At 32.5% G+C, this 25,976-nt stretch overlaps 4 protein-coding genes and 1 long non-coding RNA gene across 5 annotated transcripts; 2 read left to right on the top strand and 3 right to left on the bottom strand.

Annotated features, from left to right (window-relative positions):
* The first annotated feature begins 317 nt into the window (after nt 1-317).
* On the top strand, nt 318-3,053 carry LOC138342087 (uncharacterized). Its single transcript, XM_069294271.1, has 6 exons — nt 318-933; nt 1,046-1,558; nt 1,626-1,925; nt 2,128-2,250; nt 2,334-2,758; nt 2,906-3,053. The coding sequence occupies exons 1-6, from the start codon at nt 346-348 to the stop codon at nt 3,051-3,053; spliced, it is 2,097 nt and encodes a 698-aa protein (XP_069150372.1). The 5' UTR covers nt 318-345.
* Nucleotides 3,054-3,603: 550 nt separating this feature from the next.
* On the top strand, nt 3,604-4,280 carry LOC138342295 (uncharacterized). The gene is made up of 2 exons (XR_011215147.1): nt 3,604-3,851; nt 3,928-4,280. It is a non-coding gene; the product is annotated as an uncharacterized lncRNA (long non-coding RNA).
* A 1,005-nt stretch (nt 4,281-5,285) lies between these two features.
* LOC138342086 (uncharacterized) lies at nt 5,286-5,943 on the bottom strand. Its single transcript, XM_069294270.1, has 2 exons — nt 5,737-5,943; nt 5,286-5,618 (listed from the first exon to the last, which is right to left on the bottom strand). Exons 1-2 carry the CDS (start codon nt 5,941-5,943, stop codon nt 5,286-5,288), a joined length of 540 nt encoding a protein of 179 aa, XP_069150371.1.
* A 697-nt stretch (nt 5,944-6,640) lies between these two features.
* LOC138342085 (uncharacterized) lies at nt 6,641-8,291 on the bottom strand. The gene is made up of 4 exons (XM_069294269.1): nt 7,758-8,291; nt 7,361-7,460; nt 6,814-6,970; nt 6,641-6,664 (listed from the first exon to the last, which is right to left on the bottom strand). The coding sequence occupies exons 1-4, from the start codon at nt 7,942-7,944 to the stop codon at nt 6,641-6,643; spliced, it is 468 nt and encodes a 155-aa protein (XP_069150370.1). The 5' UTR covers nt 7,945-8,291.
* Nucleotides 8,292-11,531: 3,240 nt separating this feature from the next.
* Nucleotides 11,532-25,206, bottom strand: LOC138342084 (uncharacterized). Its single transcript, XM_069294268.1, has 2 exons — nt 24,828-25,206; nt 11,532-11,641 (listed from the first exon to the last, which is right to left on the bottom strand). Exons 1-2 carry the CDS (start codon nt 25,204-25,206, stop codon nt 11,532-11,534), a joined length of 489 nt encoding a protein of 162 aa, XP_069150369.1.
* Nucleotides 25,207-25,976: the final 770 nt, after the last annotated feature.

The following is a 25,976-nucleotide window of genomic DNA, read 5'->3' as shown; positions in this document are numbered from 1 at the left end:
GTTTTTCATATAGTATGAAATTCTGAAAACTGAAACCATGTATCATTAAGTTATTAGTTGTTTTATTTAGTAGTTATATTTCTATATCGTTTTAATTTGCGGTTTTATTTTCAAATTGCAGCCACTGAAGTACAAGATTAAAAAGATACCAACACATCCCATAAGGTTTGCTGTCAACTTTAACAACAATTTCCTAAAGGACTTTGAAAAATACGTGGGGGATAATGTTATCCAAATGTTTAAGGATACAATTTTTGGACCCTTTTTAGACATATCTAAATGTAATTTTCAGGGCCAAATAACTAATGCTTATTGCTTTTAGAATTGGAACAAAGCAACCCTAATATGTTGCATATTAGACATTCCAACGGGTGTGTCCTGAAATTTGGTATAGATGATTTTGCATTATTAACAGGACTTAAGGTCAGAGGAAATACCAATGATTTCAAATACCCAGAACAAACTAATTGTATGCTTTTTAAAAAGTATTTCCCTGGTGCAGTCAATAGTGTTACAAAGCATCAACTAGTTCAAAGGTTTAAGATGGGTAATTGGGAGAGCAATCAGGATGCACTCCAAATGTCTATACTGTTCTTTATTCATACATTTGTATTAGCTTCTATTGATAACACAGCGATATCTATTGTCGACTTTCTAATGGTTGAAGATGGTAGATATCAACATTTTCCTTGGGGTCAGCTATCATTTTCCAAACTAATTGGTTTACTTAGACAGGATTTTGACGTTAGTAAAAAGTTGTACCGATTATATGGGATGCCATATGCACTAAATGTTTGGATATACGAATGTGCATCCAATTTAAATTCAGAAATAGCTGTGAGAGAACGCAATGTCATCCCAAGAATATGCAATTGGAGAGTTGTGTCTGAAAAGGCAAAGTTTGAAATGCTTATGTCCACCATTTTCCAAAAGGTAAAATTTTATTTTTGTATATGGAATATCGTTATTTATGTCTTTGTGATACATTATGAATTATTACTGTATCTAACAGTTAAATTATCTTATGTGTTTGTGATACATTTAGAATGCATGTTCAAACATTGTCCCAATAGCAGAGGAAATTGAAGCTTTTGATATTGCTCAAGTTGAACATGCTCATTCTACATCAATACCATTAGTACAACCAAACGAGCAAGATGATTTAGATGATTTCTCCACAAGATCGCCAGAACAGTTATTGAGGACATATTCTAGAGTGTCTGATACATCTCCTCCACCACCGCCAAAAAGAAGAAAAAAATCGATTATTCAAAAAAAGAAGGTGTCAGAACAGAAACAGCCTGATCAATCAAATGTGTCTCCGACACCGGATGATGATGTACATGTTTCCATGTCAAGTCTGCCTCAACATTCGAATGCTGATGATGTACATGGTTCTGTTCCACAAGTGTCACCGAAATCGGCTGCTGATGTACATGGTTCTGTTCCAGACGTTTCTCAGAACCCGGCTGCTGATGTTCATGGATATGCAGATTCACAGAATGTCAACAATATAATTCCTCATATTGAAGAGTTGAAAGGATATTTGAAAACTTACGTAAGTAAATTATTTTTTAATTTTTAAACAAACTTTTATTTATCCTAAATGTATCTACAATTTTTAGGTTGACAAGAAATTTGAGGAATTGATTATTTTGATAAAAGCAAATCACTCCCAGCTGATGCAATCTATTAGCAAAGAGAACATCAATTTTCAGGCTGATACAAGCACATTTCAGTCTGACAAACAAACATCTCAGCAAATACCGGTTGATCTCGATGATATGGGTGGTGTAGCTGAGGATGGTGGTGGTTTTTCTGGTAAAAATGGTGAGCATCATATCGTCGATGATGCAGGGGATGTCGATGTGGATGGTGTTGGTGTTGCCGTAAATGAGGGTGAACCAATAGTCACTGATCCAAAGGTAATGTTTATGATACAGTGGGTATGTTGTGTATCATGCACATATAGTCAATGCTTTGTATCATGATCATTTTTTTTCTCATTTTATATTCTGTCATGTATCATTCATATTTAATCAATACTATGTATCATGTGATTGTTATCAATGTTACGTATCAGCACAAATTATATTAACAGTTTTTATTTCAAAACTGCATATTCAGGATGGTGACGCACATCAGTCGCACCAAGATTTAAATGAACATATCATGGACCAAGCCGTTGACGACAATGTTCATCACAACATCCCTCATGTGTTGCCCGAAAAAACAACAACAGATTCATCGGTACATTTTTCAATTTTGATTTATGACACACAATTTCATTACACACAAATTTATTCTAAAAATCATTACATCATATTATACAGGATTCTTCAACTTCAACAACAATATCGCCATCAACTCAAGCAGCAATAGAAGCGCTTATCAAAGATTTGGGTAAAGATGCTACCAATGCTAGACCATTATATTCTTACGATCCAAAGAATATAACTAGCAGCCAGTACTTGTTGACCGACAGTCAATTACCCACTGAAATTCCAATAACGGAGATTGCTGTTAAAACTGATGCAGTCACTCCTGCGCATAGAAATAGAATGCCTTCGAGAAGGATTCAATCTCCATATTGTACTTCTTTTGGGTCAAGCGAAAAGGGAAAAGAGAAATTGAAGGATATGGCTCGACTCCATTTCCCGTTCGAAGGATGTGGCATTGCAGATAAAGTTTCACCAAAACTGATTGAGGATTACATGAATTGGTTGTTGAGGGGGCTTCTAAAAAATCATAACAATAAGTAAGTTTTATACATTTTTTTTCTCAGTGTTAGGCGTAATCATTTTATATACAATTAATTCATTATACTTTGTTATATAAAAACTGTAAATAATTGAGTGTTATGTATCATGTAGATACATTGAAAACTTAAGTATCATATATGCAGGAACCCATCGGACGATAAATACAGATCAAGATCTTCTTCTTTTGGATTTACGATGATGGACTTTGTTGTTGCTTTTCCAATGAACAAGAATTGGTTTTATGCCATGTCACAGCCAAACAAGTGTTGGTCTGATGAGGCAAAATATTAAACTATTTATGAAATATGTATCAGTCATAACTATATTATAACATCATGATACATTATCTATAAGTATCATACTATTTAATTAGCAATGATACATTATGTATAAGTATCATACTATTTAATTTGCAAAAGTATCATACTATATTCACATAATTATATTTCTTTTTTTATATTGTTTAGATGTAAATAATTTCTTACTCTGTTTTCATTTTGTTTATAGCACATCGATGTGATTTTTTACTACCTTCGTAAAAAATCAAAACTTTGCAGCATGGATCAATACACATACACAACAACCCACTGTTTGTTCATGTCACATGTAAAAAACTGTTATGATAGATATTACATGGACGATGATGATGATAGTCTTACTACACAAGAACATATTGATCGCGCTTCAGTTGTATCTGTACATGAGAGGTCAATAATTAACATCATCAAAGGGTTTGGAATACCAGCTGCTTTACCATGGCATCTTGTAGATGAGGTCTACATCCCAATTAACTGTGATCAACAATTCCATTGGGTGTTGGCTGTTGTTGAGTTGAAAAACCGATTGATAAGGGTTTTTGACTCATCAATTAGCACAAGGAAACAAACAATTCCTCATGAGATCAAGATGTTGTCTAAAATGCTTCCTTCATACCTACTTGACAGTGGTTTTTTTTGAAGAAAATGAACGCACAAATTTTGCTGATTGTCAAGCATATAAAGACAACAATAATGGATCACTTCTGGAGCCTCAAGTTCCTTTCATGATAGAATTTGCACAAGACATCCCTACACAGGAAAGCGATAGCCTGTAAGTATCAAGAATTTTTTCAGTTGCCCTTTTTAATGTATCATTAAGTTTTTAATTTATTCTGTATTTTTTGTAGAGACTGTGGGTTATATGTTACTGCATTTGCCGAGTATATCAGTGACCAAATCAATATATCTTATGCTGATTTTAATCCTGATTACCTGCGTCAAAGATATGGAGCATTGCTGTGGAGTTATGGAAGTGAGAAGGTTAAGTGCGGATATGTTAGCGACAATGATGATCCACCAAAATCCAGGGGCGTAGTCACACCACCACCAGAAGAAGATTTAGTTCACATAGCGTAGCATTTCATGATAAAACAATGTTTTAATGTTATATTTATTATTTTTATATGTTATTGAACAACTATTTTTATCATTTTTAATGTTATTTTTTTGGTTTTGTCAATTTCCATGAATATTTTTTTCACAGTACGTAACAAATTTGTTTAAATTGAAGATATAAATATCAAATGATAGACGTAAACATTTTTAAATTTTTAATTAAAAATAGACATAATAAATATACTGACAAAACCAGGTTTAAATCATTTAATAAAGTATAATCAAAGTATTTATAATCAAACATAGACATAAAGATTTTTAAATTTTTTATTTAATCTAGATGATACACTGCCAAAACCAAATGATACATATGTAACAGAAACACACTAAAAATAACTGATACATTGGCCAAACCGTATGTATAATGTACAATATGTTACACTCTAATCCTTAAATTTTACAAGATACTTACGTAAATTGAATAGCATATTCATATGAATTGCTATTATTTTTTTAAAGGAAAGTTATTTACAGTATATTTCAATAAAAGCATATCAAAAAAAGCATTACACAAGTTAAATTATATAAATTCACATGATACATGATTTATAGTCATTCTAAAGTACTCAATAACATTAACAATATATTTGTATTTTTTATCTAATGGAGATGTATCATTGTGCAAACCAATGATACACACTAAAAGTACATGATACTTTATATAAACAATGTGTACAAAAAATACACAATAAATGTACATGATACACTAGATTAACCATATGTATCATGTACATTATGTTATCTTACTGTAGCATAAGATTTATATATTCAAAACAAATATTGACACAAGTATTTTTATCAACACCAATAATAAGAAAGTATTTATAATCATAAGCACGACTTCAAATGTAATTACCACATGTTTGTACGTTTATTTATCTAAACACAAAGTGTTCAATTTGCAGTCGTAATTAAAACTGAAATTCATTTAAATGTTTACGTGATAAATTATTCTTTATATCATAGAAACATTACGACAAATTCACTTCTCTTTTGGGTAGAAAGTACAAGTTCTTCTGTTGTGCCCTTCTTGTCCACATTGTCCACAACAATTTGTGTTCACCGAAATCTTTTCATCTGCATTCTTTCTTCATCTTTTTCTTGGTCGTCCAGATGATCTTCTGTATCTAGGTGGATACACAGTTTCAGCTACCACGTGTTTAGGATCTGACCAATCTTTCTTATCTGGCATTGGCACCATTGGAATTTCATATGTTTTTGCCAACGCATCAGGCTTGTAATAATCAGAGCAATATGGATTCATATCGGTGACATTCTTTTTTTTCAATACAGCTATTGCATGTGAACAAGGTATCTCATCTAGTTGAAATCTACCACAACAACATACTTTCCGCTCAAAACAAACAATATATCTTCTTCCATTTTCATAAACCGAGAAAATAAACTCAGATGATGGAACAACCTGTGTACATTAAAAATTTTAAATATATAACTTTTAAAAACCAAATCATGTTAAAAAAAGCATAATGATACACAGAATTAGATATATATAATATAAAGTATCATATAATGATACATACCTCCATTTTTGAACTTTTAGCTGCGTTTATAATCAACAATTCCTCAAATTTTCTACCTAATGTGTCCTTTGTGTATGAGGCTACTTCTCTGTTTTTGCAATGCCAAGATCCAAAAAGAATTCTAACCTCTTCCAAGAATTCTAATATAGTTAATTGGCGTGCTTCAACAAGACAACCATTGATACATTCTGCAATGTTTGAAGTCATTATTCTACCTCTGTTTACTGTTGCATGAACTCTTGACCACTTTTCGTAACCTGCATATTCAAGGTACTCCTTAACCCTGTGATCAATTCTATCAACCTTAGCCATCAACTTATCAAAATCTTCCTTTCTATATGCCTTGGCCATAGAGTAGAATAGATCACTTATGGCCTTTCTGCTCCTTTTGAAGTTTCCACATACATTCTTCCAAAGATGCCAGATGCATGCATAATGAGGTACATCGGGGAACACAATCCTTACACTCTTCATGATACTCTCATTTCTATCTGAAACAACACACATATCTTTTCTATCGCCAAATGCATGTTTGAACTGTTCAAAAAACCATGTCCACGAACAATCATTTTCGGTGTCAACAACACCATATGCCAATGGAAATATGCAACCTGATTACACACACATTATATTATTTGATACTTAATATATAAAAAGACATCATTACTATAAATAAAAAATACCTGCGCCATCAAGTGTGCTTGCTGATACAAATGTCCCTTTGTAAGCTCCACTCAGATGTGCACCATCCACAACAACTACTGGTCTGCAGTATTTAAATCCCCTAATGAATGGTCTTAAGGCGATGAACAGATACATAAATTCATCCTCTTCAGTCTTATGCATTCTTATATAAGAATCTGGATACACAGTTTTTAACATGTGTATGTATCGCGACATCCGTCTATATCCAGCAGATGGTTTTCCTCTAATCATGGAGAGTGCACGTTCTTTAGCACGCCATGCTTGCTGATAAGATATTTCAACACCATAATATTCTCTAATATCATCAATTATATCCCTTGGTGTATAAATTCGTTTATAATTGACCAATTTTGGAGCTGTCACTCCACTTACAAATCCCACTGTTGCTTGGACTCTGGTTAATACCCTCTCCCTCATCGGACACGTATGTTCACTATTGAAATTTCTAACAATGAATATATCTGATTTTTTCCTGCACGACGCCTTCATAGTCCAACCACATTTGTCTGAAAAGCATACCAACACATAGCTGCGTACATTTTTTAAGCATATTAATACACATATCAAATACATCATATATAATATATTCAACAATAATGTTTAAATTAATCAAACAATGAATCACACAAAAAGTATCAACCAATTTTTAAGAAAAGTATCAAACTTTAATGAAATTTATCCACTATTTGTGATATGACTGTTTAAAATGATACAGTCCTTACTATATCAGTAGTAGTACTTTCAAGTATCAAAATACTTATTTCAATGTATCAAAAACAAATTCCTGAAATGATGATACATTAGATTATAAAATAACATATGAAACTTGCAGGTTTTCATATAGAACAGTAATGTTTCATGTACTAATTAAATTATAAAACAACACATGATACATTAAAACATCAAAATACTGTCATACCTTTGTTGATCAGACCTCTTCACTTTGCAGTTGAAGTTGTTCTTTATCTTATATTTCGTCATCACATCTACAAGTGTTGCTTTATCCTTGTATATCTGACCTGTCTTCACATCAACAATATCTGAATTGATTATAACATTTGCAACTCCAACTTCTGAATTTTCATGTGTCTCAAATAAGCTATTTTCAACTATTGCCAAAGCCTGTGTATCATTTGTTGTGCCTTCTATACACGTTATTTCTCCACTTCTTCCATCAAAGTTATGTACAGTACCACTATTCTTCTCAATTGTGTCAATACATAATGGATATATTGAAAATCCAGGCTCGTTTTTTTTCAGTTCAAAATATAGTTTAACACTCATATCGTTCTTAAGTTTCATCGGACAGGAGTTACCTTCTACAATGTATCGAATTTCAATTTCTTTCCTTGATACATCAATGTCCAACTCGGCCGCAATTGCTGCTTTGAGATTAGAAAACGAAATTGAATCTCCAACAACGATTCCATCAATTTTGTAATTTTCATACTGCAATTCGTTCACCCAAATTCCGGAATGTCTCATCAAAATCGAAGTATTCATCTTCAAAAACCCACTGCAACAACAAAAAAATTTCGGCAACTCCAATTGTTTTCTAAATAACTGATACAATCTTTGATTTTCAAATTATGAAATTAATATCCAATTAAGTGCTGATTTAATGCTGATTAATGATCTGTTACCATAATTTAAGCTGTTTTAGTAACAGCTTTAAATTGTCCGTTTTTATCCCCTATTTTTTCTTAACAATTTTAAGTTACTATGTATCATTTACCATGTATCACAACTTTCTAAAGTATCACGGCTCAGCAATTTTAAGGGATTTTTTGTAATTAGTAAACTTGTCGGGACAGAATGTAATTATTGATTTACACTATGGGATTCCTTAAATTTATACTAAATAATATTTTCATATCCGTATTGTGAAAGTGAATTTTTCGTAAATTTTCATGTAGTGATTTTGAAACACGTCAAGTTCCGTTCTGTTTTCACTAGATAATCACAACGGACATGTGTCATTTTCAGTCGGTTCTTCTTATTTAGACTCTAGCTCAATTATATTTTTGGATCATTTCACAAGCTCCTTCTTAAATCACGTGAAAAGGAGCTATTTCTTCATTAAAACTTACACCCACGAAAATAAAAATATCTGCACGTTTTCTCCACTTTCACAGCTGGATTATATTATGAACACCAACACTTAATATTCTCAATAGGTTTATAACATTGAAATGATCATTATCAAAGTTTATACTAACCTTATTCCATTGTCTTCTATTTCATAATATTTTTCAAAAGAAATAAACACAATGATCAATTGCTCAATATCTACCTATACATATATTTTAAGTTATTATTATACATGGTGATAATATTATTAAATGCGTTGATACAGTATCATAAGATTAGTGATATCCAAAACAAAAGAAAGAACAAATAAAAAAATGTAGACAACAAACAAATCAGAAAAGAAGATTTAATTAAACATAATACAATTATTAATTTTCATAAAAGAAGAACGAAAAAATTAAAAATGACAGAAACTCGTACGAATACAATCATTATTTTGATATTCAAGAATCAATCAAAACACTAATACTTTTTTTAGAACTTAAAAATATAACTCAGATTACCGTACACTTGTTAAATCCAAAGCATTGTTGTCAATAGATATATTTACGGAAAAGGGTCAAAATACCTTTAACTATCTGAAATAGCTCATATATACCCTTAAAATATATTTTGGCGCAAAACTTCTCTTCTCGTCAAACTATTGGGTCAAAAATGTCCTTCCAATGAACGGAAATTGTTAAATGCCATGTGGATGCCACATGACATCGCAATATATTTTCACTGCCACATAGAATAAAAGGAAAAGAGTCAAAAGTACCCTCTAACTATCCGAAATAGCTCATATTTACCCTTAAACTATATTTCGGCTCAAAACTACCCTTCCCGTCAAACTAATGGGTCAAAAGTGACCTTCTTATTAGCGGAAGTTGTTAAATTCCACATATACCACATTGACTAAATCCCTAAATCTTAATTACTCATTTTCCCCTCATTTCATTATTTTTCTAGAAACGATTTCATCCTTCTCCCTCATTTTGTGGCTAAGGTTTCATAGTTTTCTTCGTTGCTGGGTTTAAAAGTGTATATTCGTGGTTATGAGTTAGTAAACTTTTTTCTGATTTTATTGTGTTTACAACCACAAAAATCCACTTTGAAACTCATCATAGAAGAAAGTTATGAAACCTTGGCCACAAAATGACGGGAAATTTGTGAAATTCTATCTATCATACTTTGAAATCTTAACTGTAATAAAATAATAAAAAATATTTACTAACCTACAACCATGAATATCCTTTTTATAACTCAGCTCCGAAAAAAGCTACGAAGCCTTAGCTGCAAAATGAGGGGAAAGTTATGAAATCATAATTATCATGCTTTGAAATCAAAAACATAATAAAAGAAGAAAAAATATTTACGAACCTACAAGTATAAATATCCACTTTGAAACTCAACCAGGAAGAAAAGTATGAAACCCTTGCCGCGAAATGATGGAGAACGGCTGAATATATCATTTATGAAATAATGAAATGAGGGGAGAAGTAATTAGGATTTAGGGATTTAGTCTATGTGGCATTAGAACCTTATTGGCATGCAATGTGGCATCCACATGACATTTAACAACTTCTGTTACTTTTGATCAAATAGTTTGACGGGAAGGGTAGTTTTGAGCCGAAGTATAATTTAAGGGTATATATGAGCTATTTTTAATAGATTAAGGGTATTTTTGACCCTTTGTATTTAGTCTACGTGGCAGTCGGATCCTATTGGCATGCAATATGGCATCCACATGGCATCCACGTGGCATTTAACAACTTCTGTTAATACGAAGGGTATTTTTGACCCAATAGTATGACGGGAAGGGTAGTTTTGAGCCAAAATATAGTTTACGGGTATATTTGAGCTATTTCGAATAGTTCAGGGGTATTTTTGAGCCTTTTTTTTTTATATATTTATTACTCCCAGCAATATGATTTATATATGATTAAAATCAATTATTAGGTACATATATTAGATGTTGAACCCCTTTTCATTAGTTCATGTGTATATTCTTTTTCTTCAGATTTTGAACCTGTTTATTAAAGTTTTGGGTCAGCCACTACTTGCTGGAGTCTATTTGAAGAAAAAAAATCAACAATTATCTTAAATTTTAACAATTCATTTATTATAAACTATGGAAAAATTTAAAAATTCATTAATATAGGAAGTTAAAATAATATGATAATATGACATTTAATAAAATTTGCCCATAAAACAATTAGATGATACGGCGTTTAATAAAATTTGCCCAAAAAAACTTTGGAATCTAAATAAAAATGCATAAATAATATTTTCACATCCATAGTGTGAAACTGAAAACTTTTTGCAAATTTTCATGTAGTAATTTTCCTGACACATGTCAAGTTCCATTCTGTTTCTCAGTAGATAATTACAACAGACAAATGTCATTTCAGTCGATTACTTCTTATTTAGACTCTAGCTAAAAAAATTTTTGGATCAATTTCCCAAGTCCCTTCTTAAACCACGTGACAAGGAGCTATTTCGTCATTTTCACTTACACCCACGGAAATAAAATACCGCTTCACATTTTTTCCACTTTCATACCTCAATTTTTTCCCTTTATAATCTCTCAATTGGCTGAAGGTTTCTATAAGCATTCATCACTAAAGTGAATTTCATACTTACAAAGAGTTTTTTTTTCCTATTAAGTTTATTTAGTTTGTAATTCAATAGCTTTCTAATTTTTTTAGTTTTTGCTAACATGGAGAGAGCTAATTATCAAGACAAAAGTGTCACGACCCAAAACGAGTCGTGAGTGGCATCCACACTTAACTACCTAGGTGGACGAACCAAGAAATTCAAATCCCAACATGTACCAATAATTCAATTGCGAATAACAAAATATTGCGGAAGCTTCAAAATTTATAAACTATCGTTTTCCAAAACCCGAAAGTTATCACAACAAGGACATCTAATCTCTAATTACTCAGTCTGAGAGTATCAGAGACACCAAAATAAATGAATAAAATAGTATGTGTCCGAAAGTATAGGACATCATGTCATGACCGAAAGAATCCACCGCGAGCTTGATTGAATAGCTCACCCTGGAACTTGATATGCGGGAGGATGGCTGGAGCTGAAGGAAAATCTGAAGTCATAGGTACACTCGCTGCATTTCATAAAATGAAAACAAAGAAAAACACAAGTAGGACTCAGTTTGGGAGCAACATGTACTTAGTAGATATCATCGTCCAACCCAAAATAGGAACTAATATACAATAAATAATATTATGAACTCAACTATAGCACTTAATAGGTGATAAACAACAAACAACATAAACAAGTATCAACAACATTAAAGTAAGCTCGTAATAAGTCAATGATATCAAGATCACACATGATGACTCATGCCTCTAAACCAAATCATTTTAAGAGTTGAGTACTTTGAGATTGAGTATCTTCCATTAATTCAACATGCTTTTCCTTTAATATTATCGTGTCGGAACGTGACACTCCGATCCAAGAATATCGTGTCGGAACGTGACACTTTGATCCAAAAATACCGTGTCGGAACGTGACACTCCGATCCAAAAGTACCGTGTTGGAACGTGACACTCCGATCCAAGAATACAATTAATTTATCATTTAATGTCACCACTTTTTCATTCATTAATAATATTATATCGAGCCTTTTTTATTCAAGGCATTTCTTTGATAGAGATGGTTTAAGATTATACATTCCACAGTCTCGGGAATTCAGACCAATTACAAAACACACGACCAAGCCACACAATCACACAATTAAGTACATAGAAAACTTCACAATATCATTCAATGCACATCAGTCACTATTAAGAGTTTATTATCAAATAGCATAAACCATGACCTACCTTCACCGAAGAACCGAAGTCAAGCAAGCTACTTCTCCAATAATTTTCCTTTCATCAACGCCTCCGAACTTCTACAATCTATCAAGTATGCATAATTTGTAAGTTAACGAGTCTATAGGCATTTATATTACTATACGTCTAGCCTAGACCCGAAAATTCACCCAATTCTTTAATAAATTGCCAATGTTAAAGTCTAAAGATAAGTCTTACTTCCTCCAATTAATCTAACTTTAATGGTATTCATATTATAATACCCCTAACAATTAATTATCTATCTCAATATATCAAAACTCGATGTGTTTTATGATACCAAAATTATAATACATGAACTCACGACTACATTCCAATAAAATTTCCATCACCTAAGATCCTACAACCTACAGAATATATATATATATATATTCCAATACCGACATTAATAACAATTTGCTGCTTTAATCATTATGGTAATCATTACCAATGATTGCAGCAACAACACAGTCGCACATACCAACAACATTAAAATTGGCAATTTACCCTTTCTTTTTCCCCTCAACTTCACCCTACAATATAATAATAATATTAATGATATTATGACCATTATAAAATTACCAGGACATAATCTTTGTTGCCCAATTCTACGTGCATTCTTCCGGTTGCTGCTAGTTCTCCATCATATCGGAGGGGAAGCCGCTTTTATGTCTTTCTGTAATCATGACCTAATTTATTTTCTTTTCTTCAGATTATTTTTACTCTAATTATTATATGACTATTTATAAGAAGTGATAAAAGTGGTCCACTATTAATTTTAATGTTATCTTCTATAACCACCAATTAAATTAATTATTAAAACTACTCCCACTAATTTCTTAATTATAGTTATTAATAGTCCAAAACAGTCATTTAGAATCTATAGAAAAATATTTTATCAAATAAAATCTCTAGTAATCAAAATGACCAAAGGGGTCGTTACATTAAATACCAATTTATCCATCGTCTGTCCTCGAACGATCAAAGTTGGCAATGGCAAGAAAGGGTAGTTGTCTCTCTATTACTCCAATATATTAGTACCCAAAGTCTCATATCAAAAGTATCAAACCAACCAATTCGAGATCTACACCTACCCCATACAATGCTTCAAATGGATCTATCTCACTACTCTAGTGATAATTGATGTTGTATGTAAACTCAACTAAACATAAAACTATTTTCAATAATGAACTCTTCAACTGACCAATTCTCCAACTAAACCTTGACACAACCATCAAGACAAATATTATCTAACATAACCATGATAAAATCCTGAATCAACAGTGACTACAATCAGAAATGAACCTAAATCAACCGCCACACACTCATAATGCACAAATCATCATAGATCATATTAATATTTCATTCTCACAGCATAAATTTTCCACGAGCTTATGTTATAAAAAAAACGACCTTTAGAAATAAGGTTCTTATCAAGGAAAAATTAAACTTATCTAACCCCAAGAAGAAAATGATCAAGTAACCATCCATCGAGCAATACACCTAAGCATACAGAACGTCTAACAATACTATCGAAATGCAAGATCAGTAGCTATCATAGACAACATTAAGAATGACAAAATTACAATGGCCCTCACATTTCAGCACACATACCAAAACATAGTATCGATATGATGAGATAAATCTTAAGTCTATCGAAAAATTATAAATTTTCATGGTAGCTCCCTATAAGTTCTAATAAGTAAAGTGGTACATGTAGAACCACTCAAATACTTCAATTACACCAAGTCAACACTAAATATGTCATATCGAAAATAACCAAGGTGGAATAACTCTAAATACTCCTTCCATAGTGTCCATATCAGACATTTTCATTCAACTAACTCTGTTTTTTTGATTTTCTAGATATGCACAATCACCAATTTAGTCCCTTTTATAATTGTGCACGCAGTTGATTTATCGAACCACACATCAACTAAAATAAAAACTTTAATACTCACAAGACATCATAACCACATCAATCATCCCAACCCATCATCAGTATCAAAGTATTCTTATAAAATACATGTTCAAACTATGTCTATCTCTCTTTCTATTTAAGCATTTCATGAAAAATATGTGGCTTAACAAGGTAATAGCACCAATTTCAAACTTGAATGTACCTTTTCATCGAGATAAAACTATTAAATCACACTCAAAGTCAACTCCACACCACATCCACATATCATGCTTTAGATACCATTTTAAGTCATCGCATACCTCATGCCAACACTTAGGGAAATTTTTGATCACTCAAAATATTGTGTATACTATAAGCTCATAACCTCTATTCACCATCAAATATCTAGGTATCATATCATAACTTTCTATGAGTCCCATCAATAGAAGAGTATTAATTCAACTCTAAATTTCTAATAACTATGTAGAATTATAGCTCACCTCGTTCATCATTCTTAACTCATCTATCTCAATTTAAACAATCTTACCCCACGTAAAATTCTAAATTTTTCATACCTCACTGTTTGTCACCCAAATCAAAATTCAATCTTCATAAAAGTCGATGACAAATTCCTAGTAATTCTCTACTAAACTAGTTCACACCTCACAGTCATATCAAAACTCTTAGAAAATAAAAATAAAAATATAGTTAGTACAACCTTCAACTTCACCCCAAGGGTTTATACGAGAGGTCTTATTCCTTTTACTTTTCTCTAATCTTCTCATGGTGCATAATTTTAAATATCTCAGCCCTTCAATATGTCAATATTCTTGTTTCTTTAGCTCACTCATCGATCTCACCCTTTTACCAACAACCCATGACATTTTACTTCACATTCTAAATCAAAACTCAGAAGGAAACTCTTCTTAGATCCTTTAACAATAAAAAATAATAAACTTTATGATACAAAACATGCATAAGTTCTTTCACATGCGTAATACCGATGCAATCAATTATTTATTACCTTACAAATTCATACCTTGAAAAAAACATATCACAAAGAAAGCAGACTTATAATGAAAAGTTTGAATTTTAAGTCCAATTGTGTAACCCAATGCCCTTATGTATCTACATTTGCTTATACTCTGAAGACTTTTATAATTACCTTATCTTAGCTTATCATTGATTGCCTCTCCATCAACCACACCATATGCTTCACTAAAAATCTAACCCTACTCATTTCTAAATTCAATAGTACAACAAAACTTATCATCTCACTCAAGCTGAACGTCTGTACACTCCTCTCTTAAGTTCTTATCAATAGATTTTAACCAAGTTGATTAACTTTTTATGCTATTACCTTAACAAAAAAAAAAATAGATAAAATCACGTAATTTTGAACCCAATTCTCAATCCCTTCGAAGATACATTTTTAGTTCTTACAATCAGAGAAAATATTCCTGCTCTCACTTTTTTTCTTAAGGCTACACATCCCACAAGTTTTATCTTATTGTAGTTATGACTCCAGCTCCTTTAAATTATATTCAAGCGTTGACCCAACATCTCTTTAAAATTTGTTGTACACCCGCATTACTCATTTAATAGCAGAAAATCACAACCTTAGATACTCGCAAGTCTTTATTACGTACAAAATTTATTTAACCAACAAATCCTAATCATATAATTTCATCCCAATTACAATTTCTCACAATTTTTTTTCCATCATGCTCAGTTAACCCTTTTATCACCATTAAGTGAACTTTTTCCTCGTTCTGACACCTTAAACTTAGGTATACCAATCAAATTCAAGAGACTAACCCAATTTATATGCACTTTCTTGCTAAATCTTCAATTTACTTAACCCAATTATATCCACTATGGCTTTATTTCCCTATAAATTTGTCATTTTAGTATCAATCTACCTTTTGAAGCTTAAGATAAAATCGACAGTACTCATTCAGAACCCTCAAGATACATTTCACAACTTAAGTGTATTAATATTGTCCCAAAGATCCACCACTAAAATTTTTCTTTAAAATAATCCTCAATCTATGTTCCTGTAGTAATAAACTAGTTGGTTTCTCAAATGTGAATGCAACACTAAATCTTATTATCTGACCATGTCATACTACTGGTAACTCCGTTAGTAATTAGTATTCATACCTGACAATCGACGTACATGTTTCCACATAACCCTACTACTTCCACAACGTGAAAATCCGTTAGATACCTCACTAGAACACATCATACCTATCCGTAATATCGTACCCAAATAGCCAACATATTTCTACCCATTGAATAACTGCAAAACATTATCGAATTTGTTCTCTCTCTAGACCAAACAATTTGTTTTACTTCTTAGATAAATTCAATAAGAAAAAAGATTATATATCTACTGCGATACCTCTAGCCAATGGCACATTGGAGCAAATCCAACATCTGATAGTAGCAATTATCGAAGCTACTAATGAGCAATGGAGGTGAAATGAAGATAGTTTGTCTTTGCTATGACAATTTTTTGACCCCACTGAATCTGTCAAACATTCTGGTGGAGATAATGTTGAAAAATGGTGATGCATACCATAACAAAACAAGCGGGATGCCTAAAAAAACTTTATTATCTTAGATAGGAGGAACTTAGTCTTGTACAACAAGAAGAAAAGATGAAATAACAACAACGACATAAAAGCTATTCCTTTTTTAAGATAATAAAGGGTTTTCTATCAATTCCACCAACATGTTTGACAAATTCAGCTGGGGTCATAAAATTACAATGACAAAGACAGACTATCTTTACTTCATTAATCTTTTTACACAAGTATAAAAGTCGTTCAATCTTCTTTCTTTCTTTTTGGTCCTTCACCTTTTGTGTAGAAAGTGATTTCTATTCAATTGTAGATGATTTCACATTGAGAACTAAAGGTCAAAATATAAATTATTTCCAACTTCAATTTTGGCTAACCCATATTAAAGGACCAAATTATGGGCCTTTATAAAAGCATTTTTTCCAGCAGCCCACTCTTTTGTTTTCAATACCCGACCCATTTCCTTATCCCCAAAAGAAATTCCAAAATGATAGAGTAACAACAATTCTATTTCTGGAGGTTTCTTCGCCCAGTTTCGTTCGCTACACTGGAAAAGATAATATCTACTCCTTTGTTTATTTTTATTATGTGATGAGTTTGTCTCTGTTAGGTTTTTTTTTTGCTTCATTCTCACTCGGTTCGAATGTAAATGGCCATGGTTTATTATCTTTATTGGTGGAATTATTGGCTGATCATTGTGTTATTCATCGATTAGATGTTGGAATCAGTTTGTAATTGTGCAAGTTTATCTTTCGTGTTGCTTCGAATCACATGTTCTTTTATATTTTATGGACAACTTATCGGTGGCCCCTTAAAGTTGGCATCAACTTTCACTTGGACACTTTAAGTAAGATTTGTTCATTTTTAGCACCTCATGTCAAACCTCATTGTATCATTTTGACACTTTTTATGTTTTCAAAACCACATTTTAAGTGTGTACATCTAGACACCTCTTATGTGAAAAATAAAAAAAATCTGACACATAGAAATTTTATTTTATTCTTTAATAAATTAGTTTTACTTTCTTTTTTATTTCTTCCAGATCCCAAACCTCATGCCCCACCTCTTCTCTTCTTTCTTCTTGTCTTTCCTTTCTCTATGATTTGTTCTTCTCCTTCAAAAAGACAAAGAGCATAGATTAGTTCACAAAGTAAAATACGTTGGACAATATGAAAAATCATATCAAATGAAAAAGTTTTTGTATGACGTTTAAAAGAAAATTATTTCTTGTGCTACTATGATTGAGACTTACAATGAAGAATATATAAAATAAATTTCTTTTTTTTCAGTGGAGGTTGTTCTTTATTTTGTTTATCTCTTGAAATCAATTTAATTTCGTAATTTCAATGGAGAAGGTAAGAATGTAAATCAGTTTGTCCATTTGAAAGAAGTTGATTTCATTTTTTGTTTCCTTGAAATCGATTTTGTTTTTAAATATAAATCAAGATTCAAATTAGAGTTTTAAACAAGATGGAAGAATCAAAGAGGGTAACCTAGTAAAGTATTATAATATTTTTTTAAAAAGTTGAGTGGTGATGAGGATGGTAAAAGGTGAAGAAGATGGAAGGGAGAAAGTAAGGAAGAAAAAGGAGAACAAAATATTTATAAAAAAGTCAAAATATTTACAATAAACGTCTCTGACGCGCTTTAAATTCGTGTAGCACACATACCATGCTTAGTCAGCGAAAAGTGTTTAAAGAAAAAATTAGACGTGATATGAGGTATATAAATTGAAAAAAGCTTAATTAAAGTTTCTAACTGAAAATTTCTGTCAAGTTTAGGAGGCCACTAATGGACTAGGCCTAAATTTTATTGTGGCATATATGTATGTATCTGAAAGTGTCTCTAGTATGGTCTTTTCTTCGGTTTAATTATGTGTTTTGGTATTGCTACCCCACCATGCGATTTTCAATGGACATTATTTATGTAGTTTATGTCATCATTTAACATGTTTGATTTGAATAATGATATCATTTTGTTTAGTTCTTTGATTAAAGCTATTTTCTTCTTTTTGCTTCAAGTAAGCTAGCTTGACCATTTAGTATGATAAGTTGGCAGCTCCAGGTCTCCATGTATGAGTGGGTATCGTTTATCGCAGAAAGTGTGATGTTTGTCTAGTGTGCATTATGATATCTCTATTTTGTTTATATGGAAAAGAGCCTAAAATATCCTGAAAGTATCAGAAATGGTACAAAATTACCCTTCATCCAACTATTAGCTCCAAAATATCTTTCTCATCCACCTATTGACGCCAAAATACCCTTCTTATTCATCTTTGGGTCCAAAATTAATCACTTTAGTATTTATTTTAAATTTAAACTATTTAAATTTTTTTTAATACACGGGCGGCCAACTATTTATTATAATTTAACTTATTAATATAATTTATAATTAAATCTACTACCCGTCCATTACTAATTAAACCATACCTAATTAATTAGCCCGCCCCATTACTAACACAAAACAAGAAAACTACTACCAATGAGTGTTTCTAAAAATTTGAGGCGAAAATGTCAACAGAAGTACATTATCAACATTCAAGTCCTCAATCAAAACATATTATAATTCAAGTTTCTAAATAAAAATTACTGATAAACTTAAAAGTCTGATTATGTTCATATTAATTATTCATTTGACTCAATTATGTGATGTTACTTAATCGATAATCTTTTTTTAAAAAGAATATATTAAGGTTTTAATATTTAAAATAAATAATAAATATTTATAAATTTATATTAAAAATAGTGCATGAATTAATTCGAGAGGTACTACTTCTTTACCTTTAATCATAAATTTCGAATTAAAGCTTGAAATAAAATCCTATTGAAAGTGTTTTCCTAAATAAGCGGCTCAACCTAATTTTAATTTGGGCTCCAATTTGGACTCAAATAATTTTGAATGTCATTTTTCAGGAATCGATGATTTCATCGTGCTTTAGTAGTGTTTAGGGAGATTTTGATATTAGAAATGATTTATTAAATGGGTGGGGCTTAATTAATAATGGGTGGGTGGGGGTAGATTTACAAATGATATTAATAAATTAAATTATATCCAATAATTGAGCGCCAATTATTTTCAAAAATATTTGAATAGTTTAAATTTAAAACCGTTAAATTAGTGGTTAATTTGAATCCAAAGATGAATGACAATGGTATTTTGGAGCCAGGTGAAAAAGGCATTTTGGAGCCAATAGGTGGATAGAGGATTGTTATTACCATTTCCAATATTTTGAGGGTATTTTAGGCCTTTTTTCGTTGTTTATATTTGGGATCTTGTTATCTGTTAATTATTTGTTCATAATGTGAGTTGCTTTTGCTATGCCTTGCCTTACTCACACTTAGCTGTTGTGAGTTTTCAAAATTAAGAAAGTTCCCTTCTCTTTATCTTGTCTTAGTTTATGACCATACTCTTGGTTTTTTAAGTGAACTATGTGTTTATCTTCATTATGAATTAATTACTTTACAGTATGTTTGTGAGCATTTGTGTTCCTATTCTAATTCTTTATTTTTTTTCCATATGTTTGCATTTCCTTTGCACTTCAGGTTGGTGGAAATCCAAAACTTCTTTATCGAGTTGGTCTTCATCACTATTCGAGTTTCAGAAGCTGAAATAGAAAACTTGAAGCTATAATATAGGTCCAAAGATTAATACAGGTGCATGAAGAGCTGAATTAGGATATATACATTGAGTATACAATCCTATATACAGGGAAAAGAACTAAAGTACAGCTCATATACGGCAGTATATGATCAGTGAAAACGCTGATTTTCGGACACAAAAATAGGCGAAAGTCCAAGAAAAGTTGCAGCAGGTCCGAAAGGTGTAAAAATGGACAAGGTCCATTATGGGTCATTTTCAGACTTGAGACAGGTTATAAAGATTTGGAATTTTGGCCCAAATTTGATACTCTCTTCCTTTTTACTTATATTGTATTGTTTTGACTTACTTTATTTATCCTATGATTTAATTTAATTAAATTTCCAAGATAGTCATTTCTCTATATATTCAAAAAATAAGAATTTTTATTTTATAGAAAATTACTTATCTTTTATTTGATATTGGTCTTTATCGACACTTAAGTTATTTCCCTTTAGAAAAATCCCCTTAGATCTTTTCACTTAAGATAATTATAATAATAATAATAATAATCCTAATAATAATAATAATAATAATAATAATAATAATAATCATAATAATAATAATAATAAAATAAATTTTTCTTTACTTAATTAAAATTTTGAAAGTAGTTTGAAAAGTCATTTTACTCAAATCGCCGGTCAACCGCAGGTAAGCTGGCATTCCGAGGGCCTAACACCTTACATTGAACATCGAACGTATTTTTAAAACTTATTTTATCTGTTTAAATCTTTTTGAAAAACGCAGAGTTTTTTCTTGATCTTTACTAAAAAATTAAGGGGTGACTCTGTTTCTTTTGGAAATTTGATTTCTCTTAAATCATAAGTTTAATCGATTTTGTCGAAAACTTAGTCATTTTTTTTATATTTCTTTTTTCGAGTAAAACAACTATATTTTCTTTAGCTTTCTCCATGTTAGAAAAATCTAAAAAACTGTAAAAGCTATTGCATTTTGAACGAAAAAAATTATAAAATGGGAAAACAAAAACTCCATAAAAGCTTCAGGGTGGAGAAAATATTGCGCCATTTAGGAGCTTATAAAGGAGAACATTTATGGGTGGGAAGGTACAAAAAGCGGGAAGCGGTATTTCATTTCCATTGAATTATTTAATGACAAAATAGCTGCTGAAAAGTGATACATAGTTGTTTTTGGAATAATGTGACCACGTGATTTAGGAAGGACCTTGGAAATTGATCCCAAGAGGTAACCGCTTAATAGTGAGTGACACATGTAAGTTATAAATTCATTCTATAATTATTATTTTTACCATTTTAAAAAGTATAAAAAGTTAAATGTATTTTTTTAACTTTGTTTTATTGGTCAAATTGATTAAATGTTATATTATTCTATAATTTCTCTTTTGAATATTACTGAATTTAACAGGTTAATATTATAATTTTAATTTGTATAGAGCTTAATAAATGTCTTTTTCATGAGTTTTTGAAATTATAATTGTGTCTAATTTTGGTCTCTCGATACATGTATTTGCCACGTCTAATTACATGTATCTCATATATAGATGATTCAAAATTAGGTGTAATTTATTCTAAATACATTTGAATCTAAGTGAATTCCTCACTCTCTTTATATATATATTATTAATTACCATCGATTAGAATCTCTTCCTACCATATACAGTTAATTACACATTATATTTGTATATTATTTTCTTTAATTTTATTTACCATGTTAAATAATTTGGCATGCATAGTTTTCTTGTAATCTTCTAAGGAGATAATATTCTTCATTCTAAAGGAATAAAAATGGCCAAACATATATGAAGATCCTTAAACTTGTCATTAAATTTTATTTTGACATTCCAACTCAACCTTGTTCCATTTTAACCCTTCAACTCCAATTTTTACGTTCCATTACTTAAGGTTTTTCTCTTGTTCGTATGATATCATAGCCTCATCAATCTTTCTAAAGAATAAAAGAGCTTCCATTGTAAATGGGTGACTATTACTCATACATTGTTGCCCGTCTTGTCACGCGTGGAGCCTACACCCTGGATGTGGTCGACACTCGAAGACCATTTCTGGCCCCAACCGAACCCTTGGCCTGACTTACTTAACTCAGTGAAAAACTAAAGTCAACCTAAACAAGAATAAAACATATTCAAAAACAAATACTTCATAAATTAATCTGGCCAAAATGGCACTAAAGTCTCAGCAAGTAAAATACAATCTAAACTACTCACAATCTTCGAAGCCTCTAAACTGACTGAAGAGGGATGTTTGGATAGACCTCACAATTAACTAAAGCTAAACTAGTAAAGCAATGAAAAAGATGTCCTCTAGAATGCAAAGAGACTCACCACTAACTCTGGAACTCAATCTGGATCAACAAAGCGCTGCATGCTGATCCTTATTACCTGCTTCTGCATTATAAAACGATGCAGGTCAACTGACATTAGTACATTGAATGGACGAGTATGAGAGTTGGTGTCACGACCCAAAACGAGTCGCGAGTGGCACCCACACTTACCCTCCTATGTGAGCGAACCAACCAATCTAAACAGAATATAATGCGGAAGACTTAAAACTCATTAATATAACCAATAATAACTTCTAAAATGTATCAATTACTATTCCCAAAATCTGGAAGTCATCATCACAAGAACATCTATCCTCAAATTACTAAATCTAAGAGTATCTAAGAAGCTAAAATAAGTAAAAGAGATGGTCCATGTCCAAACTTCAAGACATCAAGACGCGAAGGAAAGAATCCAGTCCGAGCTAGGAATAATAGCTCACCCTGAAATCTGATATGCTGAAGACTGGCTAGAGTTGCGGACGAGTCGAAGTCGATGGCACGCTTGTTGCACTCCACAAATAACATAGAAAGAAACATACAAGTAGGGGTCAGTACAAGGCACAAGTACTAAGTAGGTATCATCGGCCAACTCAAAATAGAAAGCAATATATATCAGATAATAACATAAAATCGACTACCATACTCAACAGATAACAACAACAAGTACCATAACCATTGGCCACAACCCACACATCTGTGAGGACTCACGCCTCCACACCATACTCGTTTGGGAAATAGTTTCTTTAAATTTGAGTATATTAACATAATTCAAGATTCATTCTTTTTACTATCCTGGTGTCGGAACGTGACACTCCGATCCTCTACTATGCTTGTATCGGAACGTGACACCCGATCCTCTACTATACTGGTGTCGGAACGTGACACCCGATCCTCTACTACTATCCTGGTGTCGGAACGTGATACCCGATCCACTACTACTATCCTGGTGTCGGAACGTGACACCCGATCCACTACTACTATCCTGGTGTCGGAACGTGACACTCGATCCACTACTACTATCCTTGTGTCGAAACGTGACACCCGATCCACTACTACTATCCTGGTGTCGGAACGTGACACCCGATCCACTAACCTCATTCTTTTAGTTCATCAAACCTTCTTTTATACCAAGACATCATCATTAACAGAGAGGGTTTTAGGTCTAAGCTTCACAACCTCATCTTTCCAACCCATTACAATTACATAATCACATCATGCAAGCATACAATTAAGCATATAGAAGACTTTACAATACTACCCAATACATATCATTCGCTATTAAGAGTTTACTATGAAATAGCATAAACCATAACCTACCTCCACCGAAGAATCGTTATCAAGCAATCTATTTATCCAATGCTTTGCTTTCCTCTTTGTTTCTCCCTCTATCGTTCGTTCTCCCCTCTTCTCTCTGTTCTTTCTATTTTTCCTTATTCAAACTCTTTTTCTTTTACCCTAATTACCATATAATTAAGTATAAAAGATGGTAAAAGTAACCCACTATTTATTTCAAGGTTATCTCCTTTAACCCCCAAGTAATTGACTTATTAATATTAAACCACTAACTTTATAATCATCAGCAGGAATAGTCCAAAACACCCCTTAAAAACTTTTAACAGAAATTCGACCCAGTCAGGGTTACGCAGCCTGTGACGGTCCGTCGTGCCTGCGACGGTCCGTCCTGCTGAGTCGTCACAGAGTTTAGAGACTCAAATTCATTAAAGAGTCTGTGACGGTCCGTCGTACCTACGACGGTCTGTCTTGCTCTTCCGTCGCGAAGTTCAGAGAGTTGTTCTCAGTACCCAATTTTCCAGAGTCTAAGTGTTTTGGAATGAGACCCCCTCGACGGTCCGTCGTGCCCATGACGGTCCATTGTGCGATCCGTCGACCCAGATAGTTATTACCAGAAATAAACTCTACTGCTCAAAACGACTAACAGGTCGTTACAATAGATACCAATTTACCCATCGTTCATCCTCGAACGATCACAAGAAGAAAAACAAGGGCGAAAAGGAGTACCTGAATCTGTAAACAGGTGTGGATATTTTTCTCGCATATTAGCCTCCTTCTCCCAAGTGTACTCTTCAATTGGTCGATTCTTCCATTGAACCTTGATGGATGCAATCTCCCTTGACCTCAACTTGCGGACTTCTTTATCTAAAATAGCAACAGGCTCCTCCTCATAAGAAAAATTCTCGTCAAGAAGGACTGAATCCCAACGAATGATGTAGTTTCCATCCCCATGGTTTCTTTTCAACATAGACACATGAAATACCGGGTGTACTCCTGACAGTCCTGGGGGCAAGGCTAATTCATACGCTACCTTCCCTACGCGCTTCAGGACTTCAAATGGACCAATATACCTCGGACTAAGCTTACCTCGCTTACCAAACCGCATCACTCCTTTCATGGGTGAAACATTTAGTAAGACTTGTTCACCCTCCATAAACTCCAAGTCTCTAACCTTTCAATCTGCATATTGTTTCTGCCTACTTTGAGCCGCTAAAAGCTTTTCTTGAATGCATTTCACTTTATCTAACGATTCCCTCAGAAGGTCAGTACCCCAAGGTCTAACCTCAAATGCATCAAACCACCCAATGGGAGACCTACATCTTCTCCAATACAGTGCCTCAAATGGGGCCATATCAATACTTGAGTGATAGCTATTGTTGTATGAGAACTCTGCTAAGGGTAAGAAGTTATCCCAATGACCACCAAATTCTATCACACATACACGAAGCATATCCTCCAAAACCTGAATTGTTCGCTCAGACTGACCATCGGTCTGAGGGTGAAATGCAGTACTAAGATCAAACTTAGTACCTAACTCGGCATGAAATGTTCTCCAAAATGTAGAAGTAAACTGCGTACCTCTATCTGATATAATGGAAAGTGGAACTCCATGCAGTCGAACAATTTTAGAGACGTAAAGTTTGGCTAACTTCTCTGCATTATAAGTCACCTTGACCGGAATGAAATGAGCAGACTTAGTTAATCTGTCAACAATTATGCAAATGGAGTCATACTTACCCATTGTCTTTGGAAGACCAACCACGAAGTCCATTGCAATTCTCTCCCACTTCCATTCAGGAATGGGCATTCTTTGAAGTGTCCCTCCAGGCCTATGGTGTTCATACTTTACCTGCTGACAATTCGGGGATTGAGCAA

This window comes from Solanum lycopersicum, chromosome 2, assembly GCF_036512215.1.
Source record: "Solanum lycopersicum chromosome 2, SLM_r2.1".
NCBI classification, from domain to species: Eukaryota; Viridiplantae; Streptophyta; class Magnoliopsida; order Solanales; family Solanaceae; genus Solanum; species Solanum lycopersicum.
The sequence above is the reverse complement of the archived record's forward strand: the minus strand, read 5'-3'. Positions and strand labels throughout refer to the sequence as shown.

Coding starts and splice junctions, on each gene's coding strand:
- LOC138342087 (XM_069294271.1), top strand. CDS start 346: ATGTTGCATATTAGACATTCCAACGGGTGTGTCCTGAAATTTGGTATA. Junction 934..1,045: donor TGTCCACCATTTTCCAAAAG/GTAAAATTTTAT, acceptor TGATACATTTAG/AATGCATGTTCAAACATTGT. Junction 2,251..2,333: donor AAACAACAACAGATTCATCG/GTACATTTTTCA, acceptor CATATTATACAG/GATTCTTCAACTTCAACAAC.
- LOC138342086 (XM_069294270.1), bottom strand. CDS start 5,943: ATGACTTCAAACATTGCAGAATGTATCAATGGTTGTCTTGTTGAAGCA. Junction 5,619..5,736: donor CTAAAAGTTCAAAAATGGAG/GTATGTATCATT, acceptor TAATGTACACAG/GTTGTTCCATCATCTGAGTT.
- LOC138342085 (XM_069294269.1), bottom strand. CDS start 7,944: ATGAATACTTCGATTTTGATGAGACATTCCGGAATTTGGGTGAACGAA. Junction 7,461..7,757: donor AATTCGATACATTGTAGAAG/GTAACTCCTGTC, acceptor ATGTGAAGACAG/GTCAGATATACAAGGATAAA. Junction 6,971..7,360: donor AAGAGGTCTGATCAACAAAG/GTATGACAGTAT, acceptor AAATGTACGCAG/CTATGTGTTGGTATGCTTTT.
- LOC138342084 (XM_069294268.1), bottom strand. CDS start 25,206: ATGCGGTTTGGTAAGCGAGGTAAGCTTAGTCCGAGGTATATTGGTCCA. Junction 11,642..24,827: donor ACACCTGTTTACAGATTCAG/GTACTCCTTTTC, acceptor TATGAAATGCAG/CGAGTGTACCTATGACTTCA.